At 41.0% G+C, this 25,113-nt stretch overlaps 1 protein-coding gene across 4 annotated transcripts in view; it reads right to left on the bottom strand.

Annotated features, from left to right (window-relative positions):
- Positions 1-25,113, bottom strand: part of Large1 (LARGE xylosyl- and glucuronyltransferase 1) — a 459,671-nt gene that overhangs the window by 248,022 nt on the left and 186,536 nt on the right. For all 4 annotated transcript variants that reach the window (XM_040734825.1, XM_040734828.1, XM_040734827.1 and 1 more), the window contains 2 exons: positions 21,713-22,014; positions 10,281-10,363 (listed from right to left, as the gene is read on the bottom strand). In XM_040734825.1, coding sequence (XP_040590759.1) covers positions 10,281-10,363; positions 21,713-22,014 — 385 coding nt within the window. The remainder of the gene's footprint in view (positions 1-10,280; positions 10,364-21,712; positions 22,015-25,113) is intronic.

Genomic DNA, 25,113 nt, shown 5'->3' on the forward strand with positions numbered 1-25,113 from the left:
TGTGTCTAAGCCTTGCAGTGATTCAACTGTCTACAGTGACACAAGGGCAAAGATTCTCATGGTTTTGGTTGTTTGAATATTAAATGTCCCACAAGGACTTACATGACTGACTATATGAACCCCAGCTGATGGCAATGTTTGGGTAGGTGCTTTTTTTTTTTTTTGTTACCCTATTGCCCAATTCCTTCCGCATAGGGGATATCTAGAGTCTATCATTTCACTCAGGGTAGGGTCCAGGCACTTCCCTAAGAGTGCAGGCAGAGAGAGCCTCTTTGTGTTATGGACATACAATGTCTGTTAGTATTCGAGGGATAAACACTGATCCACTGCTCAGGACCCCATAGGTAGCCCAGGCCTCCTCATTGACTCTCACATTCAGGGAGTCTGGAGTTGTACATAATTTGAAATACTGCCAGTTGCTCAATGCTGAACGTTATTAAAGACTAAGTGTTTTATAAATGTATAGATTTTGAAACACGGTTTTCCCATTAAACATTTACATGAAGAGACTTGGTTTTTGTTTATGAATCTGATGATTGTATTTATGTGTATTCATGTGGGGAGGGGAGCATAGTACACATCTGTGTGGGAGCCTGCTGAGGGTAGAAGAAGATGTCAGATCCCCTACAGCTGGAGTTCAGGCTTCTATGAGTCACCTGCGCATCTTGGGTGCTGAGACTCAGGACCTCTGAAGTGCAGCAACAGCCCTTACCACTGAGCCTCTCTCCAGCCCTTAAATCGAATAATTGTAACAGCACAATACAAACATGTTTATTCCATTTCAGAAAAATAAAATGAAAAGGGAAGGAAAATAAATAGAACTTTTGTGCTTAGAAGGGCATCAATGAAGTGAAAAACAATACTCAGAGTAAGAGAAAAATATGTGCAACTGAGTAACTGATGAGGGATTTGTTAGGATGATAAATATCTATTACAACTCCAACATAAAAAGAAAAGAAAGATAAGTAAGCCAATTAAAAATCCTGGTGGAGAAGCTCTGAAAAGCCATTTCTCAAGACAGATTTACAAATAGTCAATAAGCACAAGAAAAGACTCAGTCTCATTAATCCCCAGGGAAATGCAAACTGTAAAACCACAATGAGAGGGCTCTTCACACCCACTAACATGCTTAAAATAAAAACATGACAGAAGCTTGTCCGGGGAAGACTCTGAGCCAACTACCATTACTGATGGAACTGTCAAAAGGTGTAGCTTATTTGGGGGACAGAGAGTTGGGAAACTTCTCAAAAACATAAAATAAAATGAAAATTAGCACAGAAATACCATTTTTGAGGTAGTTAGCAATTTTCTCTTCTAGTTACATATAAAAAGTATGTATGTATATATAGCATATATAATTAATACAAAAATATAGTTGTCTGTTCTCTACAAGATAACTCTACATTGATGATCAAGCAAGCAGCCCTAATTAAAATCAGTGTGTGTGTGTGTGTGTGTGTGTGTGTGTGTGTGTGTGTGTGTATGTGTGTAGAGGCGGGGGGGGTGGGAGCTGAGACTTTCTTTTCACAATTACTTTTTGCTTGTTTTGTTTCTAAGCAGTGGAGCTTTTCCAGAGTCTTGTTGAGCCAAACTCGTGGAATAGATCCTATGCCTATGTGGAATCATGCTCTTGTCTTCTTCCTTAAGACTTTATCCAGTCAAAAAGATCCAGAATCTGTCTAGTGTAGCTTGCCTATGAGGTTGGGTCCACCATAAGATAATGCTATTTTCCTTCCAGAATTCATGCCTTCGAGTGCAGTCCCTATGACCTGCTATTTGGTTCAGTTTGGCTAGGACTACCTGCCTGTCTGAACTGTGATTCAGAATGGCATATTTCTTTTCATTCCATCATTTTCTTTCAGGTGCTTCCTAGCTAGTGCTGGTGCTTGGTGTGCTCTGAAACTAACTAAGGCTTTGGACTTCATTTTTCTAAAGCTCCACTCCTGCCACAGGGCTTTCTAAATCCATAGGGATGACCTCCAAGTAACTTTATCTTAACCAGCTGACAACTGTAGGCAAATGCAAGATTTACAACTTGCTTGTCCTGGGGTTTTCTTTAACCTCCAATAAATTGTCATTGTTTGTCCTTGAGGTTCTATTTATGTTGGTTCTTAAATTCTTTCATTAATGCGACTAACAATACCAAGAGGTGTTGCAGAATACTGGTATACTGTGTGAAGATGTGTTTCAGTGATTGGTGTATTAAAAGTGGAATGGCCAACAACTAGGCAGGCCATCCAGGCAAAGAGAGCAGGAGGACATAATTGAAGTACACAGGAGAACCATCAAGACTTGGAACAAGTCGGAGACATAAAATGGGAGAGAGGTAAAAGCCATGTGGTAGAATGCAGATTGATAAAAATATGAGTTATTTTAAGTTATAAGAGCTAGTGGAGGGCCTGAGCAGAAACACTGGAGACCTGAGGACTCAGCACAGCGGATACGGATCCCACACCTACTGGATTCCCACCCAGGGACTGCCAGCTTCCATTTGCATTCTCCACCCACAGGACAGGTGAGGTAAGTAGTGGTCTGTCTACACCCTGCTTTCCGGTGGCCTGAGCAGAACCACCGAAGTTCTGAGGACTGCACACAGCAGAGACGGATCCCAGCCTGATGGGATTCAGCCGACCCAGAGACTGCTAGCTTCCAAGTCCTAGTCTCCACCCACGGGACAGGGGAGGAGAGGCGAGGGTCCAGCCTATAGAGTTTACTAAGGTCCTAATACTAGGACGGCCTCCATCCAAGCAAGAGGAAGCTACCAGGGTATTGGACATGCTCCCACTCACTGAAAAGGGGTCACATAGCCACCAGGAGAGGAAGAGACTCCTTCTGCTCCCACAGGAAGAAATGATGGGAACGAGACAATACAAAAACACACCCACCAACAGAAAAAACAATATGATACAACCAAAAACTAGAGAACCTATATCCGCAAGACCTGAACAGTCCTTTGCAGAAGAAGCAGATGAGAAAGACCTTAAAAGCAGCTTCATGAAAATGATAGAGGCCCTCAAAGAAGATAAGAGAAAATCCCTTAAAGACATGGAAGAAAAAACAATCCAAAATATGGAAAAACGCAAAATGGAAAAAAAGACAAACCAAAAACTTCAACAAATGCAAGAGAGGAAAAGACCAAGCAAAAATTACAAGAAACAATTCAAAAGGTACAAGGGTTGAAAGCTGAAATAGAAACAATAAAAAAAAACACATAGACTGAAGGAATGATGGAAATAGAAAAGCTGGGCAAAAAGACAGATACTACAGATACAAGCATAGCCAAGAGAATATAAGAGATGAATGAGACAATCTCAGGTGTTGAAGATACACTAGGAGAAATTGATACATCAACCGAAGATTCATGGACCAAAGAAAATGTTAAGACCAACAAATCCCTAACACAAAATATCCAGGAAATATGGGACACCGTGAAAAGACCAAACCTAACAATAATAGGAATAGAAGAAAGTGAAGAAATCCACCTCAAAAGAGGAGAAAATATATTCAACAAAATCATAGAATAAAAATCACCAACATAAAGAAAGACATACCAGTGAAAGTACAAGAAGCCTACAGAACACCAAGAGAATGGACAACAAAAGGAAATCCCCTCACCACATAATAGTAAAAACCCTGAACATATAGAATAAAGAAAGAATATTAAGAGCAGAAGAGGAAAAAGGCCAAGTAATATACAAAGGCAAACCTATCAGAATTACACTTGACTTCTCCATGGAAACTCTGAAAGCCAGAAGGTCCTAAATAGATATTCTACCAACACTAAGAGACCATGGATGCTAGCCCAGATTACTATACCAGGCTAAGCTCTCAATTGCTATAGATGGAGAAAACAAGATATTCCATGACAAAACTGGATTCAGGCAATACGTATCCACTAACTCAGCCCTACAGAAAATTCTGGAAGGAAAACTCCAACCCAAGGGAGTTAACTACAACCAGAAAAACATGGCCAATAGATAATCCAACTCTACCAACAGCCAAAAGAAAAGAGGTGGAAAACCTCATATATTGGAATATTGGAACTATTCCAAAACAAACAAGAATGAGCAGTCAATGGTCATTAATATGCCTCAATATTAATGGTCTTAACTCGCCCATAAAGAGACACAGGCTAACAGAATGGATTCGAAGATAGAACCAATCCTTCAGCTGAATACAAGAAACACACCTCACCTCAAAGACAGACATTACCTCAGAGTTAAGGGTTGGGAAAACATTTTCCAATCAAATGGACCCAAGAAACAATCAGGGGTAGCAATCCTAATACCTAATAAATTAGATTTCAAAATGAAATCAATCAAAAGAGATGAAGGAGGGCACTGCATACACATCACAGGAGAGAGCCACCAAAATGAAATCAAATCTCAACAGGTACAAAAAAAATTCGAAAACTCCATTCACCTTATCAGACCACCATGCATTAAAATTAGAATTCAACAACACAAATTGCAGAAACACTACAAAATCATGGAAGCTGAATAATGCACAATTGCACCATTTCTTGGTCAATGAAGAAATAAAAAAAGAAATTAAAGACTTCCTAGAATTCAATGAGAATGACGACACAACATACCCAAACGTATGGAACACTGAAAGCAGTGCTACGAGGGAAGTTCATAGCACTAAGTGCCCACATGAAAAAACTGGAGAATAGTTACACTAGAGGGTTAACAGCACAACTGAAAGCTCTAGAACACAAAGAAGCAAATTGACCCAGGAGTAGTAGTCACTAGGAAATAATCAAACTGAGGGGTGAAATCAATAGAGCAGAGACTAGAAAAACAATACAAAAAAAAATCAATGTGATGAAGAGTTGGTTCTTTAAGAAAATCAAGAAGATAGGAAAACCTTTATCCAAACTTACCAGAAGACAGACTGTGAACATGAAAATTAACAAAATCAGAAAAGGGGGACATAACAACAGACTCTGAGGAAATTCAGAGAATCATCAGGTCATACTTTGAAAACCTGTACTCCCCACAATTTGAAAACCTAAAGGAAATGGACAATTTTCTGGATAGATATCACTTGCCAAAATTAAATCAAGATAACCAATTTAAAAATAAACATATAACCTCTAAGGAAACAAAAGCTGTCATCAAAAGTCTCCGAACTAAAAAAAGCAGAGGTCCAGATGACCTCAGTGCAGAATTCTACCAGAAATTTAAAGAACAGCTTATACCAATTCTTCTCAAATTATTCCACGTAATACAAGCAGAATGGTCTTTGCCAAAGTCTTTCTACGAGGCTTCAATAACCTTGATACCCAAGCCAAACAAAGACACAACTAAGAAAGAGAACTTCAAACCAATATGCCTCATGAACATTGGTGCAAAATTACTCAATAAAATACTGGCAAATCCAGCACTCAGGAGGCAGAGGCAGGTGGATCTCTGTGAGTTCGAGGCTGGGCTGGACGGATAGCCTCCAAAACAATACAGAGAAACCCTGTCTCGTAAAAAAACAAAAAAAAAATCCAAAAAAAAAATACTGGCAAATCGGATCCAACAACACATCTGAAAATTTAGCCACCCAAAATTACTCAATAAAATACTGGCAAATCGGATCCAAGAACACATCTGAAAATTTAGCCACTATGAACAAGTAGGCTTCATCCCAGGCATGCAGGGATGTCAATATACAAAATCCATCAATGTAATCCACCATATAAACATGCTGAGAAACAAAAATCACGTGACCATCTCATTGGACGCTGAAAAATCCTTTGACAAAATCCAACACCCCTTCATGATAAAGGTCTTGGAGACATCTGTGATAACAGGAACTTACCTCAACATAATAAAAGCTATATACACCAAACCAACAGCCAACATCAAACTAAATGGACAGAAACTAAAGGCAATTCTTCTAAAATCAGGAACAAGAAAAGGCTGTCCATTCTCTCCATATCTCTTCAATATTGTACTTGAAGTTCTAACTAGAGCAATATGACAACAAAATGAGATCAAGGGGATACAAATTGGAAAGGAAGAGGTCAAACTTTCACTATTTACAGATGATATGATAGTTTACATAAGTGACCCAAAAAACTCCCCCAGGGAACTCCTGCAGCTGATTAACACCTTCAGCAAAGTGGCAGGATACAAGATCAACTCAAGAAAATTAGTAGTCCTACTATATACAGATGATAAAAGGGCTGAGAAAGAAATCAGAGAAGCATCACCCTTTACAATTGCCACAACAACATAAAATAGGTTGGGGTAATGCTAATCAGACAAGTGAAAGACCTGTATCTCAAGAACTTTGAGTCTTTAAAGAAATAAATTAAAGAAGCCCTCAGAAAATGGAAAGATCTCCCATGTTCTTGGATATGTAGGATCAACATACTAAAAATGGCAATCTTACCGAAAGCAATATACAGATTCAATGCAATCTCCATTAAAATCCAAACACATTTCTTTACAGACCTTGAAAGAACAATAATCAATTTTGTATGAAAAAAAAATAAAGACCCAGGATAGCTGAAACAACCTTATTCAACAAAGCAACATCTGGAAGCATTGCCATCCCTGACTTCAAGCTCTATTATAGAGCTGTAGTCCTGAAAACAGCTTGGTATTGGCACAAAAAAAGACAGGCAGACCAATAGAATTGAATTGAACACCCTGATATTAACCCATACATGTATGAACATATGATTTTCCATAAAGAAGGTAAAAACATACAATGGAAAAAAAAGAAAGCATCTTCAACAAATGGTGCTGGCATAACTGGATACTGGCATGTAGAAGAATGCAGATAGATCTATGTCTATCGCCATGCACAAAACTTAAGTCCAAATGGATCAAGGACCTCAACATAAATCCACCACACTGACCCTGTTAGAAGAGAAAGTGGGAGGCACCCTTTAACTAATTGGTACAGGAGACTGCTTCCTGAACATAACTCTAGTAGCTCAGACAGTAAGATTGACAATAAATGGGACCTCCTGAAACTGAGAAGCTTCTTTAAGGCAGAGGACACAGTCAGCAAGACAAAAAGACAGCCCACAGAATGGGAAAAAATATTGACTAACCCCACATCTGACAGAGGGCTGATCTTCAAAATTCACAAAGAACTCAAGAAGGAAGTCTCCAAAGCACCAAAGGGTCCAATCAAAATATGGGATACAGAACTAAATAGAGAATTTGCAGAATTGGGGAAATTAAAATATGTACACCATACAATACACACATTTTTAGGATTTCAATGGACAACTGCTCTGAACTCTCAAAGTGCTGATTCTGTTATTGCATACCTATTAGAGGTAATGGCTATTAGCTGTTGAGATCTAATCACGCTTTAAAGGAAATGCTCTATAAATAGTTAGGGGCAATCAAGAACCCCCAAACAGATTACATAATACTTTACTAACTTTAAAGTTTCTTACTGCTAATGAGAAAGGAAAACAACCACAGAAAGACATTGGACAATAGAAAAAAAACTTCTGAGATAAATCAGTCCGTGCACTTCAAGGATATGTTGACCTCAGAATGGAAACCAGGATATGTGTTATGTTGGGGTAGGGGTTTGCCTTTGTTTCTACAAGAGAATAAAAACTTGGGATACCATCAAAGTTGATCAAGATCCAATTTGAACAGAAGAAACATCTTGATGACGATAAATGATAGGCCATACATCAAGGTAAATGCTACACCTTTATGGAGACTTCACACTTCAAGGTGAGGGAGGGATTCAGTACACATTGCCACAGTGCAGTCTTCATCCTCATTACACACACTAGTAACAAGCTCTTTCTGGATGTGCTTTCCTCTATGGAAGGATGATATGCCTTCCACAGCTGCTAATAAAACGGTTATTTTAAAATTGAACATCTTTGTGCTTCACAAACAGTTGGAGTAAAAGTTTATTCTCCATTGGATTCTTACAATTTCAAGAACTACCAGTCTATGTGATTTATAGCTAAAGCAACAGTAAGGATACTTTTGCTCAAAAACAACAGCAAAGATTTAAAATTTTATCAAGATTGAGAGACACAGAAAAAAATGATTGTGTTTAATCATACAAACAGCCTTTCCTGAAAGAATGGGCTTTTGGACTCCAACAGGGAGGAACTCTATTATCCTGGAGACAAGGAATAATGGCTGAGAATCTCCTATCTGACTCAGGCTCAGTCTCCATAGCGTCTGGTTAAAAGCAACAATGTGAGTGTGGGAATGTCAGAAACTGCACAGCGAGTATGGTCATATAGAAAAGACACTTGACTTCACATGAGAAGACTCAATTTGCACCTGACATTCCTATAACCTCTTACACTATACAACAGAAATCATACCTTTAAAGGCCCAAGAGGGGTAGAAAGAGTTGCCAGCCCCTGTTGCTAACTGATACTGTTATATTTTCCTTTGTTACTCACATTCTCCACGCAGTCCATAATGGTGGAAGGTAAGAAATGTGATGTTTTGTGCACAGGTGAATTGACGCCAGCTATATAATGGGACCAACACAAGAGACATGCCACTGGGTTCAGTAATGAATAAAAGTTACTACAGATAAAGTCAGCTTGAGAGTGACCTGATCCACAGCACAAGTTAACAGAGCAACAAAAAGTTAAAGTAACTTGCTGAAGGCCTCTTGGTGCAACAATAGCATGAATGTGAATGTGAACTAAATCTACATTTGTATCTTCGGTAACTACTTATAAATATGCATCTTCAAGTCCTTACTGAAGAGCTCCTCCAAGAGCCCTTGCTAAACCAATGAACACTTACTGATTAATAGTTTTCTAAATATGTGAGAAATAACACATGGTTTCTGTCATCAAAACGCCTGTATTCTGTTGCACAAGGAATCATAGACAGATACACAGAGGGCAACATAATAAGTTTGATAAAAAGGTAAGCAGGGTATTGTGGGCTATAGACTAGGAGCTTATACACACAGAGAGTTGCAAGCTTCCTGTGATGGATAGTGATTGTGGGAAATCGTATAAGATAAGAAGGTAACTAATGGCTTGGGACTGGAGAAGGAGTGAGTTGACAGAGAAGCAGGATATATGATGGAGAGACCAGTGGGCCTGAGACAGAAGTAGAAGAAACAGAGGAACTGAACTATCTCCAAGACTAAGAGTTGCAAGGTGCCACAGAGAGAAGGGATGCTAGGGAGACTGAGGCAGAAGGTGAGAGAAAAGATATATCCAGATTCTTGCAGTGTTGGTAGGTCTGAGTGGTAAATTCAAGGAACTCTTCTGTACTCTCTACTCAGAAGAACTGAGAACTTCTTTTCAACAGTGTTCCTTCTGCTGAGAATGTCAAGTATCCTGATTCCATCTCTTATACGTGTCTGCCTGTATTATAGGTTGCAATATTGATGAACTTTATCCAAATCCCTGATGAGAAGTCAGAACAGGGCAAAGAAGGATGTTGGCTGGAATTGCATACTCAGTTCTGGCTGTGCCCATGAGTAAGTATGGGTAAAAAACTTCAGCATACAAGGGAAGACAGAAAGCTCTATGAGAAAGCAGCAGCATAGAAATGACAACTAAGAGGTTATCTCCACTTCGCAATGTGAGAGAAGCAAATTTCTAACTGATCTCATGAAGATTCACAAGATATACCAGATAGCACCTTTAGACTAACATAAAGAAGGATTTCTAAAAGACAGAGGTACCCAGAAAGGGGGCACATCAACCTGGGGTACTATTTTTATAATATTCAAGGTGCCACAGCAAACTAAAACAGACTGGCTAGCTACAAACAGAAATTCATTTTGTCACAGTTCTAGAAGATGGAAGCCTGAGTATGTGAGGTCAAGTTCCTGAGTTAGGTATTTTCACAGTCTTTCTTCTCAATGTATCTTTCCTAGTCTTATGTTTTTTACCACTAGTCATATTGAATTAGGGTTCACCATAGTGTGCTACTTTAATTTTCTCATTTTTAAACTTTATCTACAAATAGTCTTATTTCAAAATATGAAAGGTTAGGACTTTGAATAGAAATTTTAGGTGGGATGTAATACAGATCATAACATAGTGTGCCAACAGGAATACAGAAAAACAGTTGGAGAGTGTGGGGTAGCAGAAACTGAAGTATCTAACTTGTGATGTCCTTGGAAGCTCCTATAGTTCTGAAGTGATGCCAAATCCCTGCTATTAAACGTTTTTAATGTGATATCCTTCCTTATATCTTGGGCAAAAGTTACATTTTCACGGCATGCTCTTACATGCCTTCTCCAGGTCAACATGCAAGGTGATCAGGGACATACAAAGACAGAAGAGTGTGAGCAAACACTGTTCTTACCTGTGAAAGAGGACAGACTTGACCAGGGTGACAACATCTCTGCTGGCATTGTATCCTGCACAGACAATGGCCACGTGGATGGTCTGAGAGAAAAGGAACAGAGAATGAACTATCATACAGAAAGAAGCAGGCCTTCCTGTCTTTTAGGTCTACAGGAGGGAAAAACCACCCCAATTTCTTGTTGGAATCAAAGTAAACAAAGGGCACTGCCTACAGCCATGGAAAATAACTTGAGATGATTTTCTTAAAGTCTTTTTAATTGGTTTATGAGGCTATCATCATTTGGAGACCATTAAGACTCTTTTCAATTACAGTTTAGAGATGGTTACAATGGTTATTGGCTCAAATAGGTAAACAATGAGTCCCCTGTCCCAAGCCAGGAGACAATGACAACTGGCAAAAGAGAATGAAATGTGCCCCCATGGACCAGCAGTCAGAGCTTCCAGACTGACAAGTTATGCTTCAGAGTATGAGCTGCTCTGCTGAAATGGCTTAGAATGGTAAAGTCAACATGAGAGCAAGCCAAAGGAACCAAGGAGCAGATTAGGGCTCCATCTGGGATACCATTCTAGGAATTAGAGCGGAATTGAGATGGGCATAACCAGTCATCTCATTTAAGCTGTTGGAGGCATTAACCACAAACATGAATCTTGACCATGTCTTGAACCCCAGGTGGCTCTGGGAAAGCTTCAGGGCCAGCCAATAACTGCAACATAAGGCACAATTATCAGTTATGTTTGGTGGCTATGCTAAAATGCCCGACTAAAGCAACTCCCATAAAAATATGTGTTTTGGCTCATGGTTTAAGTAGAGAGAACATGAAGCTGATTGCATGTGTCTTGGAGAACCATAAAGCACTTGTCTGATTTCCTTTTCTAACTTGTATTCATTCAGGTGGAACACCTAATCCATGGAGTGGCTTGACCCACACAGCAGGTATATCTTCCCTTCTTGCTTAATTCTTTCTGAAAATGACCTCAAAGATACACCCAGAGATGTACTTCCTAGTGACTCTGAGTCCAGCCCAATAGAAGATGGAGATAAACCACTAGAAGTCCATGTGCCAACCTGACACTTAAACACACTTCATATTTAAACCATAGAATTACACCTCTGGCCCTCAAGGGGTCACAGCCATGTCAGAATGTAAAATAGATTTATTTCATCTTTAAAACTGCTGTAAGTCTTAACATTTTCACCATTCTTCAAGAGTCTAGAAAGCCTCTTCTGAGAATCAAGTATTTATGAAATCAGAAAATGAATCAGACCCAGCTAACATAAAATGGTGCAGTAAACATTCTCATTTGAAAAGGGAGCAATGAAAGAAATCCAAAGACAAACTAGAATACAGCGAGAATGAAGCCAAGTAGAGGAAACAACAAAGGCAGAAGTTACTTGTCTATCAAATAGCACTCAAGATGACATTACTTAAGTACAATATGTTTGGAAACTTCGTCCTTCCAGTCCAGTTCCTTCTAGCAACTGCAGCTTCCCCTTTAAACTATCTCTATTTCATATCTGCAGCTTTTCCTGCCCCTGGTTGGGGGCATTTCCTTAATACCCTAGGATCTGTACCCCTAAATAGTTTGAATTTCACAGATGCATTACCAGCACTCATGGGCATTCCATATAAAAATATAACCCAGCAACACATTACCTCAAGCAAGTGGCTTTCTGGAGCCTTTATACAAGTCCTCATGACTCATTATTGAATTCTGCAGGTACAGTGCTGCTCTGTAACTGGATTACAAGTGACAAAAATATCCCTTTATACACTTGAAGCTGTCAGTCAGGCGGGCAATCTAGGTTGACTCTTTCCTAAGTTTAACAAGTTTTTTTAAAATTAATTTTAAATGGGGTGAGGGTGAGGAGAGAGGAGGGGAGGTGGGAGTGGAAGAAACAGGAGGAGGACCAAAGGGAGGGAAAGAGAATCTCTCTCTTACCAAAGATGGAGCTGAGCACTTGAGTGCTCCCTGTTAGCTAGATCCCTGCTTTGGGCTGGTTTTCATGTCTCCACCTTGTCACCGACTTCATTTTCATCTGCTGCACTGTACAGATATGGTCTTCTATTTTTGGCATGTTTGAACCAAGACTAATAATGAATACTCTAGTGCAGAACAACTTGAATAAAACATCACGATCTGTCGAAAAATGCAGGGTCCCTTCCTTTCCATTTTGTCCCTCCTCTTGAAGAACAGTCTTCCTTCAGTCAAAACACATCTATTAAAAGCCATTTCCAACACATTGTATCCTACGAGCATTACTGAAGGATGATCTTGCTGCCACCTAACCCATAAATTGAAGAATGGGTGCTTGACAATCTTTTTCGCTGTTACTATGATAACATACCCTAACAACTACAATTAAAGGAAGAATGGGTTTAGTTGGCTCGTAAGTCCAAGTTAATATCCATCACTGGAGGGAAGACAAGACTGCAGGAGCTGGATAGAACTAGTCATTATATCCAAAGTCAAGAACACAGAGCAATGCATTCATACATGTACACTAGTTCTCTGGCCCTCCTATATTCATACTGCCCAGAATAAGAAGCGAAGGTAACAGTGTTGCCTACAGTGTGCAGGCCTTCTTACACCAACCACAACTAATACAATCCCTCACAGACATGCGTAAAGTTCTTTCCCAGATGATTCTACATTGTGTGAAATTAACAACTAAAATCAGCCATCACAATAGCTCTTTTGGAAGCCCATGCTATCACATCACAGCTCCTCTTAAGTTCCCACCATCTTGGGCAACCCCTTCTTGGTGCTCCTCTTCTACCCTGCACATTCCACTATACACTTTGTGCAATGGCTTCAGGCTAACAGGAATTCTTCACCACCACACTTAGTATTACCATGAGAACTACATCCATCAGACACAAACCATAAACTCTTCATCAGCCTCAATCCAGTCCTGTAACCTCTGTGATCCCAATAACCTTCACTCACTCTGACCACTCCCACATCCAGAGCTAGAAGCTTAATCAGAACATCACTATCTCAGAAAGTGTATTGTCATGTGCTTGCATATACAGGATTCTTTTTTAACTTTCTTTCTTTCTTTCTTTCTTTTTTTTTTTTTTTGGTTTTTACGAGACAGGGTTTCTCTGTATTGTTTTGGAGGCTATCGGTCCAGCCCAGCCTCAAACTCACAGAGATCCGCCTGCCTCTGCCTCCCGAGTGCTGGGATTAAAGGCATGTGCCACCACCGCCCGGCTCTTTTTTAATTTTTTTCTTATTCATTGTCTCTTTAATATCAAGAACCTGGATCCCATTCATTTCCTCATCCCTTTATAGCTACCTTGTACCCTTGCAACCTCTCTGTGAAAAATTAGAAGATTAAAAAAATAGGGGAAAAAAACCTTGTCATAGAAGTTGTAGTGTGATACAGTGAGACATGCACCAAACTCTTTTATCCATATTATCTTTATTTGCAAGTGTTCATTGTGAAATGTCACTGGTCTGGTTCGAGACTTCTGGTTTCTGTTATGCTACTGCTGCAGGGCCCTCACTGGAACTCCTCTTGGATATCTGCTATTGCCTGTGTCATGGAAAGCCTACATCTTTGGGTCTGAAGGACCAACTCCTTCACGTGCTCCAGCACATCACAGATGGGTGGATATTGGGGTGCACCAACTCATAACCCTGGTTCTGAGCCTGGGGAGTTGCAGAGTTGGTCAACCTAACAACTGTTCCTTGTCCTCACCACCAGGTAGGCTCTCCAGCACTGCACTGGCAAGTGCCCCCCACCTTGTGCTATCACTTACTCAGGGCTGGCTGTCCCACACTTAATCATCAGGGTCAACTACACTATATTGTCCAGGTGGCATGCAGGGTCTGTTCTCCTGTTCTTACGACTGGGAAAGACACAACACTAATAGCAAGCACAATGAGAGCTGACATCAATCAAGAACTGACTACATCCCAGGTCTTGTGCTTCCTGCCATACATGCTTTATAACACTTAAACCTCACAGCTGACTGAGTCAAGTACAATATTTCATTTTTGTATCACAGGTAGGAAACTTGAGCAAGGAGATGGTTTGATCGTGACCTGACTCATTCCCATCCTGAACAAGGTTGCTTTGTTTAGGTGGTTGAGCCCAAGTTGGTGGCACTGCTTCAGAAAGCTGGGCAAGCTTCAGAGTGGTATTCAAATGGAGGAAGTAGATGTGTGGAAGGTTGACTTAAGGGTTATGAACCAGCTCTGTTTCTGGTCTGAGTTCTCTGTTTCCTGGATGCTCATTAGGTGTAAGGAAATGCCCCATATCCCACTGGCCCATCCATGATCTGTTCTCACAAACATGTGTCTGAAAGCATGGTGGACTAGATCCTCTAAAGTCCTGAGACAAAATAAAGCTTTCTTTCTCAAATGCCTTTTATTAGGTATTATGTCACAGTGCCAAGAAAAGTAACTAGTACATGAAATTAGGATTTTAACTGTGGAACAGAGCACCTGAAAACATACACCATGTGCCTCTGCAGAATCTCTTAAGCAATTAAAACACAGTGACTATTGTACATGATCTTCACACATTCTGTTGGAAGGCAGTGGTCTCTACATGGAGAACTTGACACAGTACCAAGATCTAAGACCTAGGAGATGTAATTGGGGGTAGGAATGTTACTGACATCTTGTAGGTAAAGCTAGGGATGGAGACATTCTGAAGTATACAAGAAACCCCTCACCCTGCCTGCCAATTAAAAACTGTTCTGAATCTAGGGTACACCATACTTTTGTTAAGGGGCCAGGGAGATAACTCAGTGTAAATTCCCAGCAAGAGAGGCTACTTCCTAAAATCCTAGACCTAAGGAGGTGGAGATCTGGAATTCCTCCAAGGTAGCTTAGCTGAATCCTCAAGTTCTGGGTTAATTGAGAAACCCTGCCACAGTAAATAATATGGAGACAGAATCAGGAAGACAGCAGACACCCATCTCCTATTTTACATACATTCACACATATTGTTAAGAGGGGCAGCTGCCTCTATTTTTCTTTTTAGTTAAACAACATTAGACTTTGAGCATGTCATTAGCAAGACATCAACATTTTTTGACTGGTTCTTCCTCAATAATGTTGTGAAATATACATTATGAATTGTTTCCATTGTTCTGAGTATTGAGTGACTATAAAATGTTCAGTGGTATGTTAACTGTCTCATCATAACGCCATAACATGTAACTATCCCATGATCATAAAAATAACTGCAAAATTCCACTTTTAATCACTTCCGTAATTGCTATAAAGAAGTTCCTTTATTTTGATTGATCACTGGTTTTATTCCCCTACTGAAACTGAAAATATGGCCCTCAGTTAAAAAAAATTTTTGCCTGGCAATATCTCAGTTTTACTTTCTGGTTTGCAATACCATAATATGTACACAGTTATATACACCATACACTGATAGATACTTTTATGTCAACTTGACACAAGCTAGAATCCTTGGAAGAGGGTACCTCAATCAAGGAAATGTCCCCATTAGATTGATCTACGAGTAAACCTTGAGTCATTTTCTTGATTAATGATTATTGTGGGTATATGTGTGGTGTGGTCCCCAGGCTCATGGTCTTGGACAGCACAATAAAACAAGCTGAGTAAGCCATGGATAATAAGGTAGCAAGCAGGACTCCTACATAGCTTCTGCTCTATTTCTGACTCCAGCTTCCTGCCCTGCTTGGGTTACAGCTCTAGCTGCTTCTGTGATGGACTGTAATGTAAAACCATAAGACAAAACAAACCCATTTCTTCCCAAGTGCTTTCAGTCATGGTGGTGTTTCTTGTTATTTTTTTTAACTTGTTTTATTTTTTTATCACAGCAATAGAAAGATACACACCCACACATATACACACTGAAAAATGAAAGTACTTCTGCTAGAAAATTAAAAGTTTTTTTATTTTTTATATTCCAATCCCAATTCGCCCTCCCTCCTCTGTTCCCACCCCCCCCACTACCCCTCTCCACAAATGTGCTCCACTGAGAGGCTAAGGCCTCCCGAGGAAATCTACTAAGTCTGTCCCATCATCTCATTGAGGCAGGACAAAGGCATCTCTCCACCCCCACTCCATGCCCCTGTGTCTGGGCTGAGCAAGGCATCTCTCCATATAAAATGGGCTCCACTAAGTTAGTTTGTGCATTAGTGTTAGATCTTGTACCCACTGCCAGTGACCTCATATATGGTCCCAGTCACACCATTGTCACCTATATTAAGGGAGCCTAGTTTGGTCTTATGCAGGTTCCCCATTTGTCAGACCTGAGTGATCTCTCATTAAGTAGGGTCAGCTGATTCTGTGGGTTTCCCCATCATGGACTTAACTCCATTGTTCGTATTATTTCTCCTCCCTCAGTTCCTTTAGTTGTAGATTACTGCATCTGCTTCCATCTGTTTCTCCAAGAGCGTTAGAGCTTTACAGCTCTGGTGGACAATCCTCCCATTGGAGGTGTAGATGGAGCTGGCTCAATGTAGTAGCAGGGTATCTCCCACCAAGAAATGGCAGTGGATGCTGGCTTGGACACAGGTGCTTTTTCCCAGAGGAACATTTTGCAATAGTTTCTGGAAGCTACTGCTGGAAAGCGCTGCTGTTGCTTCACCTGGTGATCACGCCTCACTCCTAGGGCTGAGCTGGGGCCTCCTTGTGCCACTGCCCCAGGTTCTGAGGGTCATGGCTCCCTAAATGCTACTCCCCTGCTCCAGAACTGAAGCTTGCACCTTCCTCTGAAGCAGCTACAGGACTGGCTAGAAAATTAAATCTTAAGAAGAAAGGTGTGTGTGTGTGTGTGTGTGTGTGTGTGTGTGTGTGTGTGTGTGTGTGTGTAAAGAAGTGGAGAATGATGTGGATGTGTGTGGACAGGTCATTTCAGCTACATCAGCAAGATAATTTATGCATTTCTTAATTTCTACACCTGTAAAATGAAGTTATCATCACTTATCTCTAGATAATAACTTACCCAAAAGATTCAGAATGAAAGATGACAGTGTGTGTGATAGCCACCATTTTAATAATGAAAAGGATGAATGAGAAAGCACTTGCATGTGGAGACAAGGATCCCAGAAGGGGGGGAGGAGGCACAAAACACTAGAATTGGGCTCTTTTGAATTACAAATTTTTAAATATGTGACCTCTGACATATCAAAGACATAATCAAAATATTTTACATAATTTTCTAATCTCTTCAATTTCACCCAATACACCTCCCATCATGAATAAATTCGTCTTCTAGAGCCAGAGCAGCAGGGAGTAGCTACCTAAGAAAGGAGAAAATCAACATCATAAGATACACTCTTGGAAGGGTTCTGCAACATTTACATTACTTTAGCACCAAAGGGAACACAGGATTCAGAGCTGAGGTAAAATAGTGAAAGGAGGGGACAGGAAGCATGATAACTGCTCTAAAGTCCAGGTTTGAAATTTCTCAGTGTGGGGGAGTAAACACACCTCAGTGGCTGAGAGGAAGCAGCAACAAAAGCTTGGACCTGAACACTAGTTCCATGGCCACAGGCCCTCAGTCGAAACCTTTGTCTGTATTTGTGAGACCTTCTGATGGCTTGAGACTTTTCTTTGGCTCTATGTCTGGCTGGAGGATAGGATGGTGTTCCTGTACTCACTCGCAACCCAGCCTCAACTTGTTCTATAACCTTCCCAGAGCTAACAAACCCAGTGTCTTTTCCTTCTGCTTTCTGTTTAAGTGTGTGAAATAGGAGGCACCAATGGCATCTGAGAGTCAGCTTCTACCCGCTCTTGTCAGGACTAGCATCACCACGGCTCTGGATGTGAGCCTTCCCTTCATGTGCTGGTAACATAACACCCAATCCTTGGGGCTGTAATCTCCTCTGCACAATTTTCCATAATTCTAACTGCTGCTTTGGTGATACTTAAGCTCTCAGGATTAGCATCTAATATACCTATCAACACCTAACATCATAGGTGGCACTTCCTGAGCACCGCATTAATACTAAGATTGGAAAGTATGATGTAATTTTTGGTTCATATAGATATTAGTTCATCTTCAAGGATAGGACCTTAAAAGAATAAAAGTAAGAAATGTTTATATAATTTATAAACATTAAGGTTTTCCCCCCTACGGAACCTTTTTTAAAGATATGTATAGAGAGAGTCATGCCTGCGTCTATGCTGGCAGTCCAGAAGAGGGCACCACATCTCACTATAGATGGTGGTAAGCCACCACTTGGTTGCTGGAAATTGAACTCAGGATCTTAGGAGGAGCAGGTACTGCTCTTAACCGCTGAGCTATTTCTCCAAACCCTAAGGAAACCTACTACCTCTAACTTTCATCCAAAACACATGGCTTAGCACATCTTCAATCTCTGCAACCTATACCTACAGGTAAGGTAATATCAGAGTTATGAAAGGGGATTCATTCCTGACAACTAGAGGATGAAGGGGTGACTTTCAGCCTGCAATCTGTAAGATGGATTGAAAGATGATGGGCTCAGTGCCTATGAAAGAAAAAGAAAGCTAGACCAGGTGGGCCAGGGGGTCTCTGATGGCAGCAATCAAAGATATCTGATTCCCATGCAGCCAGCACACCCAAAGGACAAGTATGCAGGGAGATGTCTGGGCAGAGAAGGAATGCAATGGCCAGACCAAATCCACATGTTACCTACAACATACATGACTTGTGACACTCGGGGCTAGCTGGTATTTGAGACAGAGCATGGCAGGCTCCATGAAACCTAAAGAAGTTGCTCTGGGCTTTGCCTATGAAGGGAAAAAAAATCGAAGCATTTTTCTGATAATTGGAGGCAGGCAAAAACTAATGGTTGGGCACATCACTCAAAACCTCATATCCTCAGCAACTGCCTCTACAAAATGAGGGTTTGAATTTTTCTTTATATATTTAAGAAAGCAAATCATTCAGCTCTGAGGTGCACAGAATCCCTCCTCTACTGAAACTATATTGCTTGAGCAACAGAAATATGCAGGAATAAAACCAGTGGCTGGTTGAATGCTGCATAATTAGAGAGGATGAAAGGGCATAGGGAATGAAAGGGCTGATAGTACTGTCACCAGCAAGCTCTGTTGACAGCATGGACGTCATTATGGTAGTTTTCAAAAATACTTGTCAGACTCAGTAGAAGTTTAAGTATGACCACAGATTACAGAACTGTCCTTGGAAACATGGCCCTGTTCTCTGACGAGATGGCAAACAAGCTTCAGCATTCATAATGAAAAAGTGTCAGATGAAGGGAAGCTTCTATTTTGACCCCAGTGACTGACATTTCTGGTTTGTCTCTTTGGCTTTACCAATGGGACATGCATTGTTAATGGGTATACAGCTACAGCAGAGGCCCTGGTTCCATGTGCAGAGAGGCAGGTCACTTTGAGTACATGACAGCCTTCACATACAGGTGCAAAAGGTCTAAGAAGGACCGAGTGCATCCAGAATAGTTCTTCCAAGAAGAACATTTTGAAGGTCTAAAAAGCAATGTAACCAGTAGGTACAGAGAAAGAGAAGGAAAGCAAATGAATCCAACTAACTCTCAAGTGCAAATCAAAATACTGGAAAGTAAGGGTCAACATACTTAAACATCTAAATCAGTACAGTGTTTTGTGTTTCAAACAGTGGTGTTATGCCTTCAGAAGTGATTTCCGAATAGTTCCTCATATCTCACAATCACATGGACAGATTTTTTAAAATACCCACATTCACGAGTTTTTACTCCCACAAACTTCCCACACATTGGATAAGGTGTCATGGGTAGGCATTTTGGTATACAGTACTCTTCACACCCAATCAAGTTTGTGAAAGATACATAGGGCAGAGAGAATATTCATTAGTAACAACAGTAACATAGCTTCAAAGCAGTAGTTCATTTTCCTTGAACAGACTCCTGTTTTTCTGGCTCCCTTGCAGCTACATAGCTAAGGACGTCTCAAACCTAAGTTCTGTAAAAAAGATCTACAAAGAATTGTGGTATCTCAATGAAGAACTGCCTGGATTTGGTTGGCATGTTTGAATTCCTGAGGGGTTTTCTTAATGAATATGGAAAGACCCATCTTGAATTTGGGTGGGTACCATTTCATGAACTAGGTGAAAAGGAGAGAGTCAGTTGAACACATGAATCATACATTCTCTCTGCTCTTGACTATGAATGTGTCTAACTGAATCAAGTTCCTGCCACCTTGATTTCTTCACAGTTATACACAATGACCTGAGATTGGGAGCCAACGAAATAATCTTTCTTACAGTTGCTTCTGTTGGGGTAATTTTTTATTTAATCACAGAGCCAACTTCTAGACACCCTCCCCCTAGGGTATGCTCAAATCAGGCTTGCATTACACTGGAAATCCTAGGAAACTCTCCTTAAAATTGCTTGTCTGAGATCTCCTGTCTTGATACTAAATTTTTATAAAAGTCCATCTCCATCATTTAATAAGTCCCCACTCAATGTGGCATACAGATGGTACTATCAGCATCAGTAATAAATCCATTCATGGGGCAGATGTTATGGCTTAAAATGAGCTGTGATTTCGGGATGGATAAAGCCCAATATTCTTTGTTCTAGGAGGCAGCATAAGAAAACTCAGTCAGCAGTATCTGTATTTATATAAATAGAATACAAATTACTGTAACTGGAAGCACACTAAGTGTCCTTGGGCATTAGTCATAGCATTAATGACCTCCATAATGCAAGAATCATCCTTGAATGTTCACTGCTGAGGCATCCACGAGTTCCAAGAGTGCTCGAGTACTCAAAACAAAAACTACCAAGGCTGAGTTCTTATTCACCCTTATTGCTAGCAAGCACTCGTCTAACTTATCTGCACAGTAAAACTCAGAAAAAGCAGAAAATGAACATGAGTGTGTGTGTGTGCATGCACACATGTGTTCATGAATATTCTCAGTGCATATATACACATAAAAAAAGGGAGGATGCATCTGGCAGGTAGATTACAGGATGATGGGTAAGAACTGCAAGATTTCGAAGATCCACTAAGAAAGGGAGTACATTCCAGGAAGAAAATGGGACTGATATATGAAACCTCAACGGGAGGCTTCTGATAGGCAACAGTATTCTAGTTCTGAATTGCAGAGAGAAGAAAAGGAATGGGAGCGAAATTAACTGCCTAATGGAGCTCTATCTCTGGGTGGGTCATTCAAACTACAGTGTAAAGAACCAAGTTCCAGGATGAAGGCAATGTGTGGAAACCTGAGCATTTCTTAAGGAAAGACAAAGAAGCAGGTTACATCAGTTATGCTTCTGTGGAGTAGGCCTTCTTATCCCTGTTTATCAGATGGAGAAACTGAGACACAATGAGGTTGAAAGTCTTTGTGACCATTCAACAAAGTTTAGGACCAATCTGGTTTTGCAATGGATTAATAAAGCCAGCTCTTTCTACGGCCTGGCTGTGCTTTCAGGAGGCATCTGCAGAGGTTCTGAGTAACCACTTCTTCCAAAGTCCATGCCTTACCTCACATTTCTCCACAGCTGGCTGCTGCCCACATTCAGAGCTGTTGCCTGCCACGATGCCAGCCCGCAGGTTCTCACTGTCCCCTGTTCCCTCTTCCATGGAGTAGGTCTTGGAGTGGTTCCCACGGCGGTGAACAGGGACCTGACCCTGGGCCAGGCTGAGCTGCCTGCGCAGAGAACGGTTTTCCTCCTCCACCTCTCGCACACGAACCTCTAGGCTCTCCCGCTCCCGCTGGCTGGAGGCAGTATACCTGGGACTGTGAGCTTGGGACTCCAGGGGAGACAGAGACACAGGCTTCCCATCTAAGGGAGGAGAAACCAAGGGAGTGTTAGCACAGCAAACTCACCTCCAGGAAACCCAGCATTACCTCCCCCCAGGGTCTTGCCACAATTACACTGTGTATCAAGAAAACAGGGATTGTGAATGGCAAGTCAGAACACCCATGTTGAAGTGGGAAAAAGGTATGAACAGGATGGCATATTATGGCAATGAAAATCAAGATACTGTTTAGAGAAAGACACACCTAATACTATTCCTAGTTAAACACAATGCCTTCGTCTCCATATGACATGTTGGAAAGTGGACGTTCTTAACAAGAAATCAAATAACACATATGGATAAGGATGAATGGAAAGTATGGGACAGAGAGCTTGAAAATGAAGAAGAGCTCAACAGGAAAAGAGAGGTATAAAGTGATGTTCTTCCAAAGTAAATTCCTAAGCCGTCTTCCAAAACCCTGTTTTGAAAGCATCACCTCCCAAGGGAAGTGCTCCTCTGCCTGTATTGTGTTACTTATATGACTTCAAGGCTGATCATTAGGTAGTTTTTATCATCCAAAAAACACCACTTCCCCAAGGCAATTAGCCTATCTCTTTACATGGGGTCAATACCCAACGCATGCTGACTATTAGGAGTTTCAGAGAAACAAGACTCACCCAAAGTCACCACTCCTTTTTGTTTCCACTCGGCTGATAGCCCAGGATCCAGCCAGAGGGCAGCTATCTCAGACGGTTCCATCCATAACTCTTATGACTGGAGAATGAAAATCTCCCTAGCATGCTAAAATGCACTTCTGTTTCTCCACAAACCCAAGTTGTTCTACTTGGAGCCAGGAACAGGCTCAGGTTCCAAGCTGTTTCTGCAAGGCATGTGGCTCACAGAGCTTGAGATCAACACTGGGGATGAACCACCATGTGCTTCACCTGTGCTGCCCATGCTGAGTTGCCTCTGCCAAGGGTATTTGATGTCGCTTACAGATAATGCTATTTATTTAGCCCCAAACCACTTTAGGGTTAGCTGCTTACACTCCTGATCCTATCAGTGCAATAATCAAGGCCGACTGAGGCAGAATCAGCAAGGGACATGAAATCACAAGTGGATGAGGGGTGCACTGTCACTGGGCTGGTTAATTATAAGCTAACTCACCCCGCTTTTGAAATCAGCCTCCATGTCTGGTTCCACAAAGAGAATTAAACAGCACAGGACTAGGGCTATAGCTCGGCAGAGAGAGTGCTGACCTGACAAGTGTGAGGCCTGAGCCTCCTCTGATGCACCTAGCCTTTGAATACCCATAACCCCAGCACTTAGGAGGACCAAGAGTTCAAGGCCATCCTCACATACACATGTGTCTAAGCAGAAAAAAGCCTTAGTGAACATGGAGCTTAGAGTAGGGTAGACAAAGATGAACATCTCCTTAGCAAGAAAAGGCAGACTTTTAAGGCATGCAGTGAGTGACGGGTTTCTTGCACACTGCATTCTACACACACATGGAGCACAACGTAGTCACTATGCCTGTCCAGACAAGGGGACTGACACTATTAAAATTAACAGTAGAAATAAATAGGAAATAAGCTCTCCTTGATGCCACACCTGGCTGTGACCCTACTTAAAAGGCTGTGTTGAAGGTCTCAGGACCTGAGAGCCCCCTTTATCTCCTGAAAGAATTAGGGATATGATTTGCACATAAGGAGATCCTATAACCCTCATCCCAAAAAGGATAAGATAGAGTTGCGTATAGAATTAATGATGTTCTGAGCATAGAACTACTGTGTTTGGCTTCCTCTGCCATAATTTTGACGCGGGCCATTTTCACTCATCACCCCTGACCTTCACTGTGTCAAGCTGCACACACAAGAAACACAGAAGACAGGTACAGCACCAGGGATCTTCTCTACTCCCTTGCTCCTTTCCTCACAGCCCACACGTCTGTTTATAAAAATTACAACCTTTAATCATGTGCTTATGTAAAATGACATTCCTGGTGAGTCCATTTTGAGCATGTTCTGGGTCCCATTTGGTTTTAACTAAACTTAGTTCTCAAACATTTGCATATATTTTCATGCTTTCCAGAACACTATCAATTTGTCACCTATAAGTACATAAAAAAGAAAAATGCAATGCTTCCTGAGAATAAATGACACCAAAAATGGAGAAAATAATATTGTGCCTAGAGTCTGGAATGTGAGGTGTGTCATTTCTAGTTGGTTTGGAAGCCGCACCACCTTGGCCACATCACTGACCTGTCCAGCTACTTTCTTTTCACAAAGAAAGAAGCTGGGTGTGGTGGCTCACACCTGTAATTCCAGCACAGATATGGCAGATCTCCTGAAGTTTGAGGCCAGTCTGGTTACATAGTGATTTGTAGAGTGGCCAGAGCTACATAATAAGACCCTGCCTTGAAAAAAAACAAAAAATAAAGAGAGAGGGAGCGACAGGAGAAGAGAAAGAAAGAGGAAGGAAGGAAGGAAGGAAGGAAGGAAGGAAAGAAAGAAAGAAAGAAAGAAAGAAAGAAAGAAAGAAAGAAAGAAAGAAAGAAAGAAAGAAAGAAAGAAAGAAAGAAAGAGAAAATGGGGAAATGCAGACCTCTCTCTGAGCTCTGCCTTCCCATATAGAGGAACCCTGCAATAATCTGGCTGTGTAATTCCATCACTGAACAACTAGATATGAGTGCTAGGAAGCCCCATTTCTTTGCCATGCTAACAGCCTGCTCTCTTTTATTTGCCCAATTTTATTTGTTCCTGATGTGCTGGTTCCTAACTTTCTTCATTGAGCCACACCAGACCATTGATTACTTTGTAGCCATGGCCTTCTCTCTCAGTATGGGTTAGATTCTATCATCAGTCCTCCCAGGATTAGATTCCATGGTATACCTAAACAACTGTGGCCACGTTACATTATCTTAAGCTATCAGTTGTAAAGACCCAGCTATTCCCCCTGCTATCTTACAGTCTTGGCCCTAGTAACTTTGGCTGGTATAGATCTGCCCCACATACAACTCCTTACTCCACCTAATCAAGTCAATGTACACCATGCTCAACAGGATGAATTTACGGATCCTATGCTTGAAGTGTCCCTGAAGTCTAACGTTTTTGCAAGTTTTTAATTGCCTAGTCTCAAGTTGA

Source organism: Mesocricetus auratus, unplaced genomic scaffold (genome assembly GCF_017639785.1).
Source record: "Mesocricetus auratus isolate SY011 unplaced genomic scaffold, BCM_Maur_2.0 Super-Scaffold_100041, whole genome shotgun sequence".
Taxonomy (NCBI): Eukaryota; Metazoa; Chordata; class Mammalia; order Rodentia; family Cricetidae; genus Mesocricetus; species Mesocricetus auratus.